We start from the raw sequence: 17,989 nt of genomic DNA, 5'->3' as shown, positions 1-17,989 counted from the left end.
ATCCATTCAAGCCATTAGGCTTGACATTAGAGCTCTTTCTCGCTGAAATTTATCCAAATTCAATGGCCGTTATTTCTCCAAGTGTAGCCAGAAAAATAGAAGAAGAAAAAGCCCATCTAAGCCAGATGACAAACGCAGGCTGTTTTGCCGGCGATGATGAAGTGTCAATGCAATGAAAACTAAACCAATAAATTGTGAGAGCGACCCAAATAGTTGGCTAGAAACCGGCGTGGCAAAGAGGATTTTAGCTTTGGATGACGATGATGGTAGTCATGATGATGATGATGACGATGATGCCACAGTGCTGCAGTGCCACATTGCCACTGCAACTGTGCAGCAGAACCGTAGAATCCCGATGGACACGGACTTGTGAGGCAGAGAGTGTTGCAGGCACTGTTGCACTGTAGCAGTGTTGTTGTTTTCACCCAAAACCTTTGGTTGAAGCACCACATTTGGTCAGCTCCCCCTTCTGCCACCTTTAAAATGAGGCTCCCCCCTCTCCCCCTTCAATACACCCCTTTGGAGCAAAAAAAAAAAAGTATCTCTGTGTGGTTGTGAGAAATTGAAGCGCAATTCATGTCGGCGGATGGTGAAAGTAACAAGATACTCTTAATAAGACATCTTGCAACGCCGCTTAAGATGCGTGAGGCGTGCGACATAAGCAGAGGCTGCCGGCTGCCGGCTGCCCTTCCTTCTTTTCCGAGAGAAGACTCTCTACCAGCAGTCTCTGTCCGCGGTAGCCTGTCTTCAGCCTGAATGCAAAACCGCTTGGTAATTGACCAAGTTAACCGAGTTAGCCAAGTTGGAAGACGGTAGACTGGCTGGCGCTTGTTACTTAATGTGCGAATCGAAGCGAACCAATCCAAAAAACCAATAGACGAAAGGCGAGATCCTCTCCAAACACTCCACCAAACAGAAAACAGCAAACACCAAACCAAAACCGATCCAATCCGATCCGATTCTCTGGCCACTTTCAGGCGGAACCGGAGCAACATCGCCGATCGAAATTACTCCAATTTCGAAACGGGTCTTTTTGGTCATATTTAGCAAACAGGAATCGCCTCGCGCCTCGCGAATTGTGAATTGCAGCCTGCAACCTGCAAACTGTAAACTGTAAACTGCAATCTTCGCCGCCGTATGGCTGCCACAGCGACGCGTCGTCGGAGGCGCCCCTAAAAACTCAAAACTGCAAAGTGGAATTGAAATGGCGATGAAATGCCGGCGCACCGCTCTGCAATTTTTTTTTTATCACCGCCGCCGCACAGTGGGCCATCAAACGGAAGACGGTCTTTACTTAATATATTTATTACTTTCAACTTAATATACATACTTGTATTTTACTTTTCTTTACTTAATTACTTTATTTTTTTACAAAGGAAAAAATAAAATCATTCAAGTTAGAAAGAAGTGGAAGCTTTAATTTTTTCTTAATAATTCTATCTTATTTGTCTAATAAAACTTTTTAGTTTTTAATATGTCACTATAATTTTTATACACCTATATTATTCAATATTATTATTCATTATTAATAAATCGTTCTAATTGAGGAAATATACAAATGATATTATTATTTTTTATTTTTTATCATATATTTTTTACTAATCCAAGCCTACTGTATATTTTTCATGGAAAATTTTAACATATAGTACTAGTTATTAGAAGATAAATTGTGGAATATGTAAAAATTATATAGAAATGCTTTTTTCGATACAATATTCTTAATATTCAAAGTCTCTTTAATACTTACAATGAATATATGTACATAAAGTTAAAAATATCTATAAGCCAAAATTTATTTTTACGGCAATTTCTCATAAACTTTTAAAAGTACAACTTTTAAAAGAACATTTAAAAGTATTATTATATTCTAAATCGTATAATATTCTTCATCTTTAAGAACAAAATAATAAAATGAAAGTTATATTTTGTTAATTTGTTAATGTTAAGTTGAATAATTGTTTTTTTATGGAGACATTCAAAAATGTTTCTTTAATCATTTCCCCTGAATCTTCAATAAATCGCTGCCCACTGTAGCTGAGCGACATCAGGTTATCAATTGCCTTCATTGTCGTTGCTGCTGCGATTGTTGCTGTTGCTGTTGCAGTTGTTGTTGCAGATGTTGTTGGTGTTGCAGTTGCAGTTGCTCATCCTATTATTTCAACGAGAGCAAGTGCCTTTTTTTTTATATTATTGTTGTATTTATTACAGTTTGTGTTGTTGGTGGTGCTGTTGCTGCCACAGCAATGCCAAATGCGGCACTTGGTAAAAAATATTTTATGGAAAAGTGGAACACTCGATGAAACATTACTGGCAACTGAATAAATAAAGATGCGAAATCTCTCCTCACCTGTGGGTGTGGGGGAGGGGAGATCAGGGGCATGTAGCCACGCCCCTTCAGCTAAGCCCAGTCTGCAATCAAAGGGCGCCCACACCCGTTTTGTGGGCTTGATTGCTTGCCACAAATCATCAACAGCAACTGGAGCAACTGGAGCATGGGCAGTGCGTTGCATGGCCAGTCCACTGTTGGGACTGTTGGGAGGAGGGGTGTGGCAAGCAACAGCAAGTGCGGCAGATGGGGCAGGTATAGGTAGCGGGGAATAGAAAGTGCAAACAGTTAGAGGACTTGTCCCCAAAGCTGCGTCTGCTTCTGTAACCCATTGCAACTGAAAGTTGGGGCTATACTGCCCAGTGTAAAGAAGGGGAAACCGAGACCAAAAACATGCCACAAACAGAGGCAACACCAGCCAAGCAGTCAGTCAGTCAGCAACAGCAACAGCAACATTGGTAAGTAAAATCAACAACAACCACTGCAACATTGCTGGGAGAAACAACAACGGTAGTTGCAATTACAGCAGCAATATGAGAAAAGGCAGTAACAATAATAGCAAAATATATAAAAAATATTCTGGTAACGGCAACAATAAGAAATACATGCAACACGAGCGACAATCCACCAGCGGCATTTCCACCAGCTAGGGCGACATAATAACCAGCAACATCGGCAGTAATAGAAGAAATGGAAAAACATAAAACAATTGCAGCATCAAATTTAAACATCTCTCTCCATAAAAAAGCACAAAAATTAGCAACATAACTTAAACAGAATCAATATTTAAGATGGCAATTTTTAAACAACAATACGTTGCAAAATGAATGCGAGAAAGTTTAGTTAAATAAAAAGCGAAAGGAGCAATGTGTTAAAAGCGGCAGCATCATAATAACTCATTAAAGATTCATTTGCAACATCAATAGGAACAGCAACTGCAACTGCAACAGCATCTGCATCTGCAACTGCAGCAATGGGTAGAATAAGTATTTAATAAAAATTAAAAAAAAACATGAGTTTTTAAAGAAAATATAGATAGTTTTTGAAACATTCAGTAATATTTTTTCAAAATATATCTGCATCAAAAAAAAAAAAAAGGAAAATTTTTAAAATAAAGATAATTAAAAGGTTATAGTCCATATTATCACTAACCAATTGTCGAAGGCTAGTATTTTTTAATAAACTTTATTTATAGATAAGTAATATATTTTTAAAATGTGAATAATTAATTCTACAGCGGTCAAATGTGGGGAGTTTTTAAAAACAACTACTAAAATATAACTAGATTATATATTATAATACTATTTATATACTATTATATATATTACTAATTCCAGTGTTTAAGTTTATAAATATCATTATTTATATTTTTAAAATATCAGATCAGAACTTAAAGAAAATTATATCAGAAATTTAAAGAGTTGCAACTTTGAAATCAGCAATATACCAAATATAAGGTTGCATAATAAAATAATACCAAACGATAAGCTCAGTGATTTGAAGAGTTCATAGCATTAGAATATGAATAAAAAAAGGTTAGCAATAAAAGAGTAACATTTATAACCTCAAAAAATTAAAAAATAGACATAATTATTAAAAAAGGCGTAAAATTAGACACATTATTGATGCCGAAAAAAAAATACCAAAGTTTTGGGAGGAAAAAATTAGCAAAGTGGCTCCAAAAATCATAAACTTTAGACGAAACTGTAACAAAAACAGTAAAGACTGCCAGTCAACAAGAGGCAACAAGAGTGGCATCAGCCAACAGGCAACACATGCAACAGCAACAACAACAGGCAACAAGCAACACTTGCAACAGCAACAACAACCGGCATGCTGTAGTTGAACAAGTCGTACTTGGCATTCGGCTGTGGAGTTAGTTTTTGGTTTTCGGTGTTGGTTTTGGCCTGGTCTTGGTCTTGGTCTTGGACTTGGACTTGGCCGACTGCCTCACTGAGTGGCGTCTTGAATGGATGAAAAGAAAGAAGAAATTTCGCTGCTATCGCTGACAGTGGCAGAGACTGAGACTGAGACTGTGGCAGCGACGCTGGCTGCTGCTGTTGCGCATGCGAAGTGTTCCGCTGCGAGAAAGCAGGTGTCTGCGGCATTCGGCGCTAAACCACGGCGCGAACCAGACGCGTTTTTCTCTTCTCTCCTTTTTTTTTTGCTTAAAAAACGGACAAGCGAACTAACTAATAACGAACGAACGAACGGACGGACGGGCGAACGAGCGATCCTCGAGGCTTCACACAAAATATACCGTTTGCAAAAAATACCAAACACCGATAACGAAACTACAAACAAAAAACATCTTTGCCTATCGGAGCAAAATAAAAGGCAAATAAAAAACAAAAAAACATTAACTGCAAATAATCATAAAAAAAAAATTATATATATATATTTATGTAAAATATATATATAGAAAAGAAAAGAAAAGAAGAAAATAGAAGCGAAACGGAAAGAACCGCTTGGAAAGATACGGTTAGCAGAGAAGCTGGCTAACCAAAGTGATCAACGCGCTTTTTGTGTCCTTTTTTTCTGGTATTTTTCTTTTTGTTTGTTTGGTTTTCTTTTTCTTTGGTGCGCGTGTGTGCCCCACTTGCGATCGTTAATTATTGACCGTGTGCAACAACAACAACATCTCCTCTTAACTGCCCCTGCAACTGCAACTGCAACAACAAGTGGCAAGTAGCCAAGTAGCCGAGTAGCCGAGTAGCAAGTAGCAGCAATCAGCGGCAAAAGTAACGGCCACCGTACGAGAGCAACTGTTTTCGAAAGTTGCCACCAAAAAGCACGCAGAAGACGCAGACGCGGACGCATCCTGTTTGTCGAGCCGAGGAATTGGATTCGGAACTTTAATTGGAACGGCAAGTGGAACGCCGGAATTGGGCCAGGGACGAAAACAGTAGGTGAGTAGCTGAGAGTGGAATGGAATGGAGCGGATCCGGAAAGCCATAAACCGTTAATCGTTAACCGTTAGCTCGTTGAGCCGGAAGTGAGTGAGTCGGAACATCAGCAGCGGAATAAAGGGATACTATTGATTGAACGATAAGGATTATCCTTTTTTTTTATATTTTTTCTAAAACTATTTTTAATTTTTCTTTTTTCTAACTATATTTTCAATTCTAGTATATTCAAGTGCATAATAGTTTAGGTTTAGGTTTTCAATTTTTTTTCGGTTTTAAATTTTAAAGTATATATTTATTTACACGTTTTTTTTTGGTTTTTAATAGAAGATAGAAATGATAGACTGTTTTGACAGTGAGAAAATAATTAACTTAGCTTTGGTTAGTGGTATTACAAGTTTATATTTTTTGCCTCAAAAATAAAGTATTTTATACCTTAAAAACTTCTTAATAATCATATTAACGGATCTTGAGAAATACATTAAATATCTCAGATACTGGTTTAGATTAATGAGTTTACTTTAAAACAAAATTACTTAACTTTAACAATAATTCCTTTTTTTTTTAGAATATAGAGTCAATCTATTTTGTTATCTGTGTTACTGTCTGTTTAATTATTCTTAATTTTGTTTATTGTTTTTGTTTCTTACATTTAGGAAGTGTATTCCATTATCATTATTTTCGTAAATGAAGAAAATATTACTACCGATGTAAATATTTAAATAGTTAAAGGAGAATAAAAACAAATTTTATTAATAAAATTTAAAATGTAATGGAATTAATTATTTTGACAGTTGTAGGATCAATTATAGAATCTTAAAATAGAGCTTGTTAATGTCTTATTTTTTTATTTTGAATTTTAATAAAATATTAAAGCTTAGGTAGTAAGTCTTCAAATTTAGAAATTTCAAGGTTAAACTAAGAAGTTTCATAAGCATAAACAGTTTATTAGGAATACTTAGCTTGGGATAATAACTTTATTAAAGTTCTCAAAGAAGTTTTTAAGAATTTCCTTTTCGTCACTCTCTCTTTCCTTGGGCCTTCTAATTGGCCAACTCGGGCGGTCGGGCGGTCGGGCGGCCGTTTATGTTGGCTTATGATGACCCACTTGGCTCATGGGGAAACCTATTAACACTTTTCACCTGCAGCACCGGCTGCTGCCCCTTTTATCAAGACCCCCGGCCGCCCCTTCCACTTCCAGTTACCACTTCCAGTACTGGAAGAGTCTTAAAAGCCAAGTGTGTTGTCATTAAACAGATTCTTTTCTTCTTTATGTCTAATTTTTTTATGACTTGTCGCAGCGTCCCTTTCTTTCGGCTCTTTCTTTTTTTGTTTTCTCAGGTGGGTGGGGGTCAGATACAAACATACATACGTAGAAGAAGAAAGAGGGGCTCTTGAACACTTAGCGAGTCAATCAATCATCATTGAGTTGACTGAGAAATTGCTAATAAATTGCAATTAGCGGGAAACACTTTCATAGCTGGTAAGCATAACAATAATGACCAGGTTAACAAAAAAAAAAAGCGAAAAGCACTTTCTACGACACGTTCTCTTTCTTCCGCGGCTTCTTCCGCCTCTCTCCTCCTTTTCTATGCCTCTTTTTGTTTTTGTTTTTTTTTTTTCTACACACACCCACAATAGAAACAGAAATCATAAGCAAATATCGAATAATGATAAACAAATTAATTATATACGCCTAAAAAACAGGAACAGCATTAAAACCATCAACATGCAACATCAGCAGCAGCAGCAACATAAACAACAAACGCCACAGCAGCAGCAGCAGCAGCAGCAGCAACGGCACAGAAGAAATCGGCGAGAAATCGGCGCTAAGAAGATTTGGCTGCCGCTTATCATTTTCCTTTCACTGCAGGTGAGTATTTTCCAGCCAATGCAAATAATTAAAATCAATTAAAGCCAGACACAAAGCCAAGCCAAGTGGCGAAAGAAAAATCAAAATCAGACACTGCAGCAGCAGCAGCAGCAGCAGCCGCAGCAGCAACAGCAGCAGCCGCAGCAGGCAGCAGCTTATAAATAGATAATTTCCATTAGCAGCAGCCGGCTTAAGCTTCTCTTCATCCGCCATCTTCTCTTGCTCTGCTCTCCTCTCCTCTCAGTCTCTCTATGTCTGCCCGTTGTCTGCCTTGTGCGTGTGCATGTGTGGAAGTGAAAGAGCTTCATTGGCAAGTCAAGTGCCCGGAATGAAATGGAATGGCACGGAAGGGGAACGGCAGCGGGAACGGGAACGAGACATGTAATTGGCATGGCCCATTTCTCGCATGAATTGTCCGTTAAAAGCCTGTGTGGCCAGCGAGTATGGGTTAGTGTGTGTTGGTATGTGTGTGCCCGTTTCAGTTCCTGGAATATCGCAAAGCAACCGATAAATGGGTAATTAGAGCCGGTAATGTAAAGGACACTCATCGAATGCCATCTCTAAAGCTTGGAAGTACAGTTCTATGAGAGTTTTTTTTTTAATTAAAGATATTGTTGATTTCTTTTTTAAAATTGGTTAAATATTCGAGGAAAAATATCAAGGATGCTGATAGATATAAAAAATATCTTGATTTTAATTAATGAGAACCTTGGGGATTAAATTATACATAGAATATAAACTTGTTTTGTTTATTTTGTAAATTATTTAGTCCTATATACTACAACATTTTGGATTAAAATAAATATTCTCAAGGTACTATCCTTAAAAAGTAGGCTATAGCTTTTTTAAAAAATAATAAGTTCTTATAGATTCCTTATTATTTCGGAAAAACCTTGCCTAAAAGAATTATAATTTAAAATAAACAGGTTCTATAAATAGTAAAAACTATAAAATATATATATTTGTTCATATTTTTTTTGTTTTGAAAACTTAGGTGACAAAAAAGTCACTTTAAAAGTTAGTTAGTTAGGTTGCAGTGACCGCCTTCGGTGGCACCTGGAAGGGGCATCTTCCCAGACCATCCGCAGCATTCCTTTCTCTTTTTTGGATTTTGGCACATATTAAAATTCCATGTGCATCCATTTTTGCCTACATAGGTAATACCCTCGGCTGGCTGCTACTTTTTGGCCCAGCGTTCGTGACGTTAGAAAGTTTTTTTCCTCCTCTGCTGGTTTTTGGCCATTCTGGGGCGATGACACAATTTACCCAGGCCAACAAAACAACAAAACACAAAAAAAACAACAATTTTCCTTCCTTTAACGAGTGGCAGAGGCAGCATGTGGCAGCATCTCCACTTTTCGCTTCCTTTTCGCTTTCATTTTGGGTTTTTCTTTTTTATTTTTTTTTTGGGAAAATGCTGCCAAACGGCCTGGCGTTCACCTTTGACCCTCTCGCCTCCTTGTGCAGCCTGCTGCCAAATTCCGATTCTCTGCTAATGTTTCACTTTCTCCCGATTTGGTGCGCTGCCAAGAAACCAGCATCCAGCAACTTGCAACATGCAACTTGCATCTTCCACGGATCCGCGAGAAGAGGTCAAGATTTCAGCAACAGCCGGCTTTGAATTTCGTCTCGGGTTCCTTCTTCAGTTTTTGTTGGCCTTTAGTCACATCATTAGTCGAATGCACTTGAAGAAAAAATTTAATTTATATAATATGGTACATTATATAATAAAAGATAATACTGTCTGTAGAAATTTCTACTTTTAAATTTTATATTTTCTTTTTGAATCAGCTATTTCAAACAGCAAACCTATTTCTCTCAGTTCAGAGATTATAACAATTTCCAGTTGGCAGGAGATAAAGTGAAACTCCATTCAAAACTTCCCGCCAAATCACTTCCAAGCACTGAAGAAGAAGCTCTTGGCCTACATTTCAATTAACGCATCTCACCGGAGGAAGATTTGTTGTTTTTAGTTTTTTCGAGACATCAAAGGGAATTAAAAGTGGAAATAAGGATGTTTTATACATTTTTCTTTAGATTTTTAGATTTAAGCCAAGATTTTTTATAACTTTAATGAAAATTCGAAGACTGCACTCTTTATCTTCTGTCATAAGATTTTCCATTTGAGAAGTTGGAGTCTATAAAGATTATAGAAGTTCTATTACAAATTCTAGGCTTTTTACTTTATAAAGATATAAATATTCCTCGGGATATTCAGAGATTCCTTTCCAAAAACTGAAAAATATGTAAATATATAGGTATGTTTAAATAGAATTTTTTTGAACATTACATAAGAAAAATAATGGTGTTCTATCCAAATTTTATAATAACTATCAATGATTTAAAAAATAAATAAATAAATATAGTCATTATAGGTTTGAATATTTTAATGGCTATTTTTAAATTTATTAGAACCTCCTTTACTTTAGAAAAGTAAAAAAATATTCTTTTCTAAACAAAATCCATAGCCCATTTTGTTTGTTTTTAAAGTTGTTTTTCTTAAATATTCCCATAAATTATAGTTATTTTTTTTGAGTGCAAAAATAGTTAGAGGGAGACTTGCTCCAAATCACGTTCTCGAATGCAAATTTGATTTAAGAATTTGTTTTTAGTTTCTGGCTTTTTGTCGTTGTGCCTTTTGTTTGTCTTTCCTACTCCCCCCACTCTTTGTTTCTGAATTCGTGGGCAACTTGTTTGGCAATTGCCATTTCCCATTTCCCATTTAGCATTTTGGCTTTTGTTGTCAATCGTCTGGCTGGCGCGCCACATCACTTTCTACCAAACAGGATTGCTTCAGGATGCAGTCGCTTCGATGCGGCATCCCAAAGATACTCAGATGCCCAGATACTTGGATGCTCAATTTTGTCAGCTTCTCAGTTTCTCAGCTTCTCGATGTCTCGATGTCTTGGTTTCTCAGCTCTGCCGCCGCCAGTTGCCGCCAGTTTGCCAGAGAAAGTTGTTTTCGGCAGTGCGGCACAGATTTGGGATGTTGCAGTTGCAGTTGCAGTTGAAGTTGCACTCGCACTCGCACTCACCTAGCCATCGCCATCGTTGGGCATCATCTTCATCTTCATTGGATATCTTGGCCATGGCCATGGTCATAGCCATCCCCGTCCACCTGTCCTGTCGTCCGGCACCTTGTCTGGCTCCAGTTTCTGGCTCCAATTGGAAGCCAGAAACCCAGATCTCCCATCCCCATCCCCAGCTCCTGCTCCATGCATTCGTCTAATTGCTTTGATGGCCAAACTGATGGTAACTGAATCAGTCCGGATTCCGGAGACAAGTACGAGTACTGGATATCTCGAGTATTGGGGGAAAAGCGGCTCCTCCGATGAGCTCCTCAATGGAGAAAAATTAGGACTTTAACACATACGCATCTGGTCGGTCAGTGTCTGAAAAGAGAAATGAAGACCTAAAATGGAAAGTAATGGAAAACAAAAGATAAATTATTAAGAAAGCCGGAAGACAAGTCTCTGCACTCTGCACTAAATATGGACGTGCCACACGGTGGGCTACCTAAATTGGTATTTTCAAGTAAATATGGAATGGATATATTCGAAATACTTTCAAAGAAAAGCTTTTTAAATTAAAGATGTAGATATCAAGATTACACAAGGACTATATAAGGCAAAGTGTCTATTAATAATGGCTTTAAATTTCATTATTTGTTTATTAAGTTTCTAATGTCTTTATTAAAGTCCTATATTTCATTCCATAATTCAATATTTAGACTTTATATAAGCCTGCTTTTTAATTCTATATTTATATAAATTAACCAAAACATTTAATTAAATTCTAATATAACGAGCGCTTTTCTTGTTCCCCTTTTTTTGCTAGAATTCCCAAGTGGTTCTAGCATTTTCAAGCTGAAAGGCAAAGTCCTAAGCCCTAAGACTCATTTTTTTGGTATTTGTTTGAAAGAAAGTTTTAATTATTGTATTATATTGTAGACTTTAATATTATATTATTTATAAAGTTAAAAAAAGTGGACTCCTATGACCCTAACTTTGAAGATTAGGAATCTATTTCCAACATGTTCGGATATAAAAATCGTTAAATATTGTTAACAAAAGCCACTTAAAAGTGCAATTAAGTTTTCAAATGTCTTAATATTATGTCTTAATCTAGTATACCTTTAAAGAGTCTTGCAATTATGAGACAAATGTATCGCTTTTATGGGTATTCTGGATATCCTCTTAGATCCCCGCCATTATCATTAATTGTCGAGAATGCCATTCACCCAATCCGGACAACGGATTTCGATTGCGATCTCAATTTAGGTCTCGGTCGGATGTCTTTAGTCACCAGGCCCCCGTTCTGCAGTCTCCTGGTCCGCAGTCTTCAGTCTCCAATCTTCAGTCTGCGGCTTGTTGTTTTTCTTTTTTTTTTAAGTCGGTTGTCTGGTCTGGTTCTAGCCTTGACATCGCCTTTTAAGTCAGGCGGATCTCCCCGGGAAATTGGGTCGCCGCAAGTTACAAGTTGCAAGTTGCAAGTTGGCAGTCGAAGTTGCATGTGGCACAAGATCGCGGGCAATGGTAATGGAAAGAGTTGTTGGGGGAAAAAAAAGCGAAATTGTTGCTTCGTTTCTTTGTGTCTTTCTCTCGTTTGTTGTTTTTTCTTCTGCCTTATGCAATTGAGTTGCATGCCGCATGCTGCATGCTGGATGAATGGCGGATGGTGGATGGTGGTGCATGCCGCATCCGCCTTGCTGCGCCCATTCCAGCCGACATTCTCCGAAAGCGCGGCACTTGTTGTTGCCACTTGCCACTTGGCGGTGCAATTATCCGCCTTAAATAATTCCGTTCCGTTTTCCCTCCCTCTCTATCGCCACTCTGGAAATGGGGTCACAGGTCACCCTCGTCTGCTGCGACGATGTGGAAGTGGTGAAGGCCATTGCCGGGAGCGCGGACGACGACCTGACCATCGCCCTGGCCGACCACGAGAACGAGCTGGACCAGATGGCCCAGGAATCGGAGCAGGAGCAGCAGGCCCAGGCCCAGGCGCAGCAGCAGCATCCGCCGCAGCACTCGCAGCAGCATCAGCCACAGCCGCCGCCGCAGCAGCAGCCCCAGATCCAGATCCAGATGCAGTTGCCCCAATCGGTGCCCAAGGTGCAGGTCCACTACCAGCACAACATGCCGCCACCTCCGCCGCCCAATGTGCAACTCACCCTGCGCAGTAAGTGACATATGATTCTGATATCTGAACCCAGAAACCATATTCCTCCTCTAATCCCCTCCAGGCAACCACCAGAACATCCCCTTGAGCTTTGGCCAGCCCTTCGGACCGCCACCGCCACCCGGCGCCCAGTTCTACAAGGGACCCCCGCCGCCACAGCTCCAGCAGCGACCACAGCCGCCGCCACAGGTCCAGCTCCAGGTGGCGCCGCAGCAGGGCCAGGCCCAGGTGCAAGTGCAGAGCCAGGGCATCCAGGGAGGGCAGCAGCAGGTGCAGGTGCCGGACCTGAGCGTGGGCGGATCCAGCCAGAACGAGATCTGGGCGGCGCCCGTGCAGGACATGCCCAAGATCGTATCCCTGGACGTGAAGTGCGAGAAGAACGGCATGAAGGTGTTCGTCCAGTTCGACAAGCCCTTCAACGGCATCGTCTTCTCCAAGGGTCACTACAGCAACATGAACTGCGTCCACTTGCCCTCTGGCCTGGGCCGGAGCTCGGCCAGCTTCGACATCGGACTGCATGAGTGCGGCACTGCGGGAAACACGGACAACTACGGCCAGGGCTACGGCCATGAATCCGGCGGCACCGGAGCAGGCACCTACTTCGAGAACATCATCGTCATCCAGTACGATCCGCAGGTGCAGGAGGTGTGGGATCAGGCCCGGAAGCTTCGCTGCACGTGGCACGACCAGTACGAGAAGTCGGTGACCTTCCGGCCCTTCCCCGTCGACATGCTGGACGTGGTGAGGGCGGACTTCGCCGGCGACAACGTTGGCTGCTGGATGCAGATCCAGGTGGGCAAGGGTCCGTGGGCCTCCGAGGTGTCTGGCCTGGTGAAGATCGGCCAGACGATGACCATGGTCCTGGCCATCAAGGACGACGACTCCAAGTTCGACATGCTGGTGAGGAATTGTGTGGCGCACGACGGCAAGCGGGCTCCCATTCAGCTGGTGGACCAGCGGGGATGCGTCACCCGGCCCAAGCTGATGTCCCGTTTCACCAAGATCAAGAACTTCGGCGCCTCCGCCTCCGTGCTGTCGTACGCCCACTTCCAGGCCTTCAAGTTCCCCGACTCGATGGAGGTTCACTTCCAGTGCACCATCCAGATCTGCCGCTACCACTGCCCGGAGCAGTGCTCGGCGGACTCCAACCTCCAGGATGTGCACCACCTTCAGGTGGGACCGGAATCGCAATACGGACCACCGCCCCAGCTCCATGTGGACGCCTACCAGGTGGCCAGTGCCATCGGAAAGCGGCGTGACGAGCGTCGCGTCCAGCGCCGGGCCAGAGCTGTGGCCGAGCCCCAGGTGGGTCTCAACCGGATCATCAAGGTGGTCTCCTCCGGGGACCTGACCTTCGCCATCGACGAGCAGGCGACGAGCAACGGCAGCTCCCTCAACGGATCCGGCTCCGGTTCCGGGGTGGATCGCAGCCCGCAGACGATGGTGTTCCCGGTGCGCGAGGAGGGTCTGATCTGCATGACCACGCCCGGCTTCGCCATCACGCTGATCGTGCTCCTGGGCATCCTGGTCACCTCCTGCCTCACCTCCGCTGTGCTCTACGTTCGCCTGCGTCCCTTCTCCTCGTTCGCCGCCGTCTCGGCCAAGGAGCGGGCCGTCGCCTTCACGAATCCCCAGCTGGCCCCGCTGCCCGTCATCCAGCTGACCCCGCCGCCCCCCGCGGATGTCCAGGGCACGATGTCCAAGAAGCGGGCGCTCTCGTGAGCGGGACACCCGACTGGCGATTGTATCTAGGGCGGGATGGATGAATGGATGCTTTGTGGGGTAGTGAGTCACTGATTACTTGTCACTGGTTACTAGTAATTGATTACCGATCACTGGTTACCGGTAATCGGACAAAAGTTTCTAGTACTTAGTAAAAGTAAATAGAACTAATGACTAGTACCTGCTAATCACTTAGTGTAAGTGACTTTAAAGAAATTATAAATGTTTTCAGGCTATAGAGGTTCTCTTTTTAAGGATTAATTTTTTAAAAAATTCTTAATTAGTTTTTTGTTTTTTTTTTGCAATTTTTAATCGAAGAAAAACATAAAAGATCAAAATTAATTGAAAACCATTTAAAATTCAAAATTTCCTCTGAGCTGCAATCATTATCCAACACTGTTTCTGAGCAACTCCGCCATTTTGAAAAAGCATCGTCATCCATTGGCCGTTCGAGGTACAGTTGTGTCTGCGTCTGCGGCTCTTTATTTTGTAGCGTACGCTTCATTAGTTTAATTTTTATATACAAATCATTTAACATTAACTTATGCCGTTCACTGGGTTCTCCTTCGATTCTCCAGAATCCTCCAGAATCATCTTCTCTTCACATCCAACTCTCCCCATTTAGAGCCCCTCTTCCCCATTTCCCCTTGGTGGCAGTCGATTATCGATTATATTTGTTGTACTCTTAGCTTAAGACTAGGATCTATTTCTGGAAAAACGGTGCTAAGCCATCCCGATGCCCGATTCCCGATGCCCGATGCCCTGTCGTCCTCCACTAGAAAGCTTTCTTCAGTACTTGAGCCGATAATCCAATACTTAGAGTATTTCTTTTAAGACTCTCTTAAGACTTTATAGATCACACACAGACACACACAGATACACCGAATCACAATCACACACACACACACACACACACAAGACACACTCTAATTAGTCACTAAATATCGTAAGTGCTTTAAGCCGTAGACTAAGCCGAATACTTCCCCGATCCTTTGGACCTACTTATAACAGTTAGTACGCCTTGTAGTCCACTTATTTATTTGCATAATAACTTATACATATATATATATATTTATATATTTATATATTAATACCCGCATATATACCGCCTAATATTTATCGTCCATTTTTTTTGTCTACTTTTGTAAGCCGAGCAACGAGCGTCTGAGAAGAGAAAGTGTTCAATAAATTGTTTAGAATCCCTAAATTCTTTGGTTTTCTTCATATTGAAAGTGGGGGTTGGATCATACTTAGAGAGTACTCAAAAGATCAAGAAAACCTGATGGAAGAATTGAATCTTAAGGACTAAATAAGGTAAGTTTTGTTTTCTTTTTGACGAGGTTTTAAGTTTTGTTTGAACACCATTACTATATATCTTATCTTATGCGGATTTTAAATATGTATCTTAGGTACTTAAATATCAAAAATAAATAAATCAAGAAACACTGATCGAAGAATAGCACTTTAAAACTATAAATATGTGATAAGCTTGGGTTTCTGTTTGACAAGGTGCTTGAGATATAACTGAAATCCATTAAAATATATAATATATATGTAGGATCATGTGTAAACGTCATGTGAAGATCTTAGAATATATATCATAGAACCATAGAGAAGAATATATATTTTGAGTACCTTAATACTTAAAGTGATCTATAACATACTTTAAACACAATGAAAATCTGATGGAAGAATTGCATCTTAAGGACTAAATAGTTATGTTAAGTTTTACTTTCTCATTGATAGCATCATATAGGGATCTTTATATAAGTTAACACGCGCAGGCAGAATTTAGGAAAAGTGCCAAATTGCACACCGGATACGGTGGCCCGCACGCGTAACGAGAGAGGTGCTGACCACGCATTCCAAGGGCAACTGTCCGCGGACCGGCTCGGGCACTTGCGCAACAAGTGATCGTTGCTGGCCGGATACGGAATGCTGACACTGCAACTGGGCAACTGCGCCGCAGCCCAACGAAGGCTTCGAAGTGCAGCCCGGGTAGTATTCTAGTTTAGTCTTAAGTAGAACTCCGCAGCCTTAGCTCGCGTTATATTCTTTGTCAGTAGCACTAGCCCTAACGGGCTTGTGTGAAACAAATGAATCAATAAATTAAATATTATAAAATCCAACAATTAATAATATTATTAACTTATATTTGTCAGTAGCACTAACCCTAACGGGCTTGTGTAAAACAAATGAATCAATAAATTAAATAATATATAAAACTACACCCCAACAACTATTAATAACTTATATAAAACTACACCCCAACAACTATTAATAACTGGCGCCCAAGCGTGAAAAAGACCCACACCCTAATTCAAAAAATTTTAGAAACAGTGTTATAAACAAGTGAAGAAAAAAAACACACACAAAAACCGAAATCAAACCAACAAAAAAGAAAAACCTCTAAATACGGACAAAAATATATTTTGTCTCTACGGAAAAATTGTGGAAACAGTGAAAAAACAAAAATAAAACACATAAAAAAACGAAGAGTTCTAAAATAAATTAATTGTGTTGCAAGATTTCGGATCTTGCATAAAAAACTTTAAATCAGCAACGAGGCAGTGAGAAAGGGAGCTGCAGGGACAACCCTCGCCCCGCTCCGCGGGAATAATATAAGTAAAGGGAGCTGTAGGGTAACCCTCGCCTCCCTCCGCGGGAATAGTACAACCCAGTCGGACTTTTCGGTGCTAGCAGCGTTTCGGTGCATTCCGGCAGGCATCTTTCGTACCTTGTTCTCACCCACCCCGAGTTGAGAGAGGGAATTTGTTCTCTCAACATAGATTTCGCTCTCAAAAAACTGGACTTAGAAAATTTTTGTCTCGCTTGGGACTTAGAAAAATTTATGCGTGGGACTTTTAACTTAGAAAAAATTATTTCATGAACAATTCAACGCATATTATTTAAGTTTACCAATTTATGTTCTATAATAATTTTATTGAAGTACAAAATTTAAACATAGCTCAATATTTAATGAAAAATATTATTTATAAAAGGAATTTTTTTTTTTTACATTAACTGAGGGCAGCAAAAAAATAATCCCGCGTAATTAGTGTGCGTTTTGTGCAGCGTTTTTAAGCTAAATCAACCCAAATCGAAACGGTCACATAGGGTTGTTAGTAGTGCGTCGCATTGGTTTATTATTGTGAAATGGTAAGTTACTGCTCCGTTCATTCAATTATTTATATTTTATTGTGTTGATAATGATAAATAAACGTTATTTCTTTAAACAATTATTTTCAGTTCTGGCTGTACTAGAAATTTGGACGTCTCAATATCTTTATTTGTAAGAATCTTAAACAATTTGTTTTTCTTTTTAATTTATTTTCAGCTTTTTGTTATTTCTTTTTTTATCTTTTCAGTTTTATTTTTTAAGATTAATAAATAATAAACATAATTAAAAAATAAAAAATATGACAAACAACGCATTTCGAATTTAGTAAAAATCAATGGGCATGGTTGGGAAAAACAAAAACAAAAACCAAAAGCAAAGCAAAAAGCAAGGGAAATTTTTTTCAACCAGAAAATCCCTGGGTGAGATTTCGCGCCGATCTCCCCTAGCCGGTAAGCTTGCGGGTAGGGGAGACCTGCCTTCTTTTTCCGATCGCCAAGCATATTGATACTCGCTCCGCTGGGTGAGAAAAGCGGCCACGCCAATGTAAATCGGAATGATGGTTTTCCGCAGATGGGAGTGCGCCGCGCACTCCCATTTCCTACCGCGGGATGCGCGTTTGGCGAGAGCCAGGCACGACTGGGAAGTAAAGGGACCCAGTCGTGCCTGGCTCTCGCCAAACGCGCATCCCGCGGTAGGAAATGGGAGTGCGCGGCGCACTCCCATCTGCGGAAAACCATCATTCCGATTTACATTGGCGTGGCCGCTTTTCTCACCCAGCGGAGCGAGTATCAATATGCTTGGCGATCGGAAAAAGAAGGCAGGTCTCCCCTACCCGCAAGCTTACCGGCTAGGGGAGATCGGCG

At 40.6% G+C, this 17,989-nt stretch overlaps 1 protein-coding gene across 2 annotated transcripts; it reads left to right on the top strand.

The window, feature by feature from the left end:
• The first annotated feature begins 4,422 nt into the window (after positions 1–4,422).
• LOC6502960 lies at positions 4,423–15,212 on the top strand. Of its 2 annotated transcripts, none has more exons than XM_032453084.2 (4): positions 4,423–5,235; positions 6,940–7,105; positions 11,956–12,283; positions 12,348–15,212. In XM_032453084.2, the coding sequence occupies exons 2-4, from the start codon at positions 6,962–6,964 to the stop codon at positions 14,003–14,005; spliced, it is 2,130 nt and encodes a 709-aa protein (XP_032308975.1). In that variant the 5' UTR covers positions 4,423–5,235; positions 6,940–6,961; the 3' UTR covers positions 14,006–15,212. The 2 variants fall into 2 exon arrangements, with proteins under 2 accessions (XP_032308975.1, XP_044572834.1); XM_044716899.1 differs by lacking the exon at positions 4,423–5,235 and adding an exon at positions 6,547–6,715.
• Positions 15,213–17,989: the final 2,777 nt, after the last annotated feature.

This window comes from Drosophila ananassae, chromosome XL (assembly GCF_017639315.1).
Source record: "Drosophila ananassae strain 14024-0371.13 chromosome XL, ASM1763931v2, whole genome shotgun sequence".
In the NCBI taxonomy this organism is placed as follows: domain Eukaryota; kingdom Metazoa; phylum Arthropoda; class Insecta; order Diptera; family Drosophilidae; genus Drosophila; species Drosophila ananassae.
Note: the sequence above shows the minus strand (reverse complement) of the source record. Positions and strands in the feature narration are given on the sequence as shown.

Excerpts from the sequence above, each read along its gene's own strand:
- LOC6502960 (XM_032453084.2), top strand. The coding sequence starts at position 6,962 with ATGCAACATCAGCAGCAGCAGCAACATAAACAACAAACGCCACAGCAG. Across the intron at positions 7,106-11,955 it reads TCATTTTCCTTTCACTGCAG|GTCACCCTCGTCTGCTGCGA; the intron begins GTGAGTATTTTC and ends ATGGGGTCACAG. Across the intron at positions 12,284-12,347 it reads TGTGCAACTCACCCTGCGCA|GCAACCACCAGAACATCCCC; the intron begins GTAAGTGACATA and ends AATCCCCTCCAG.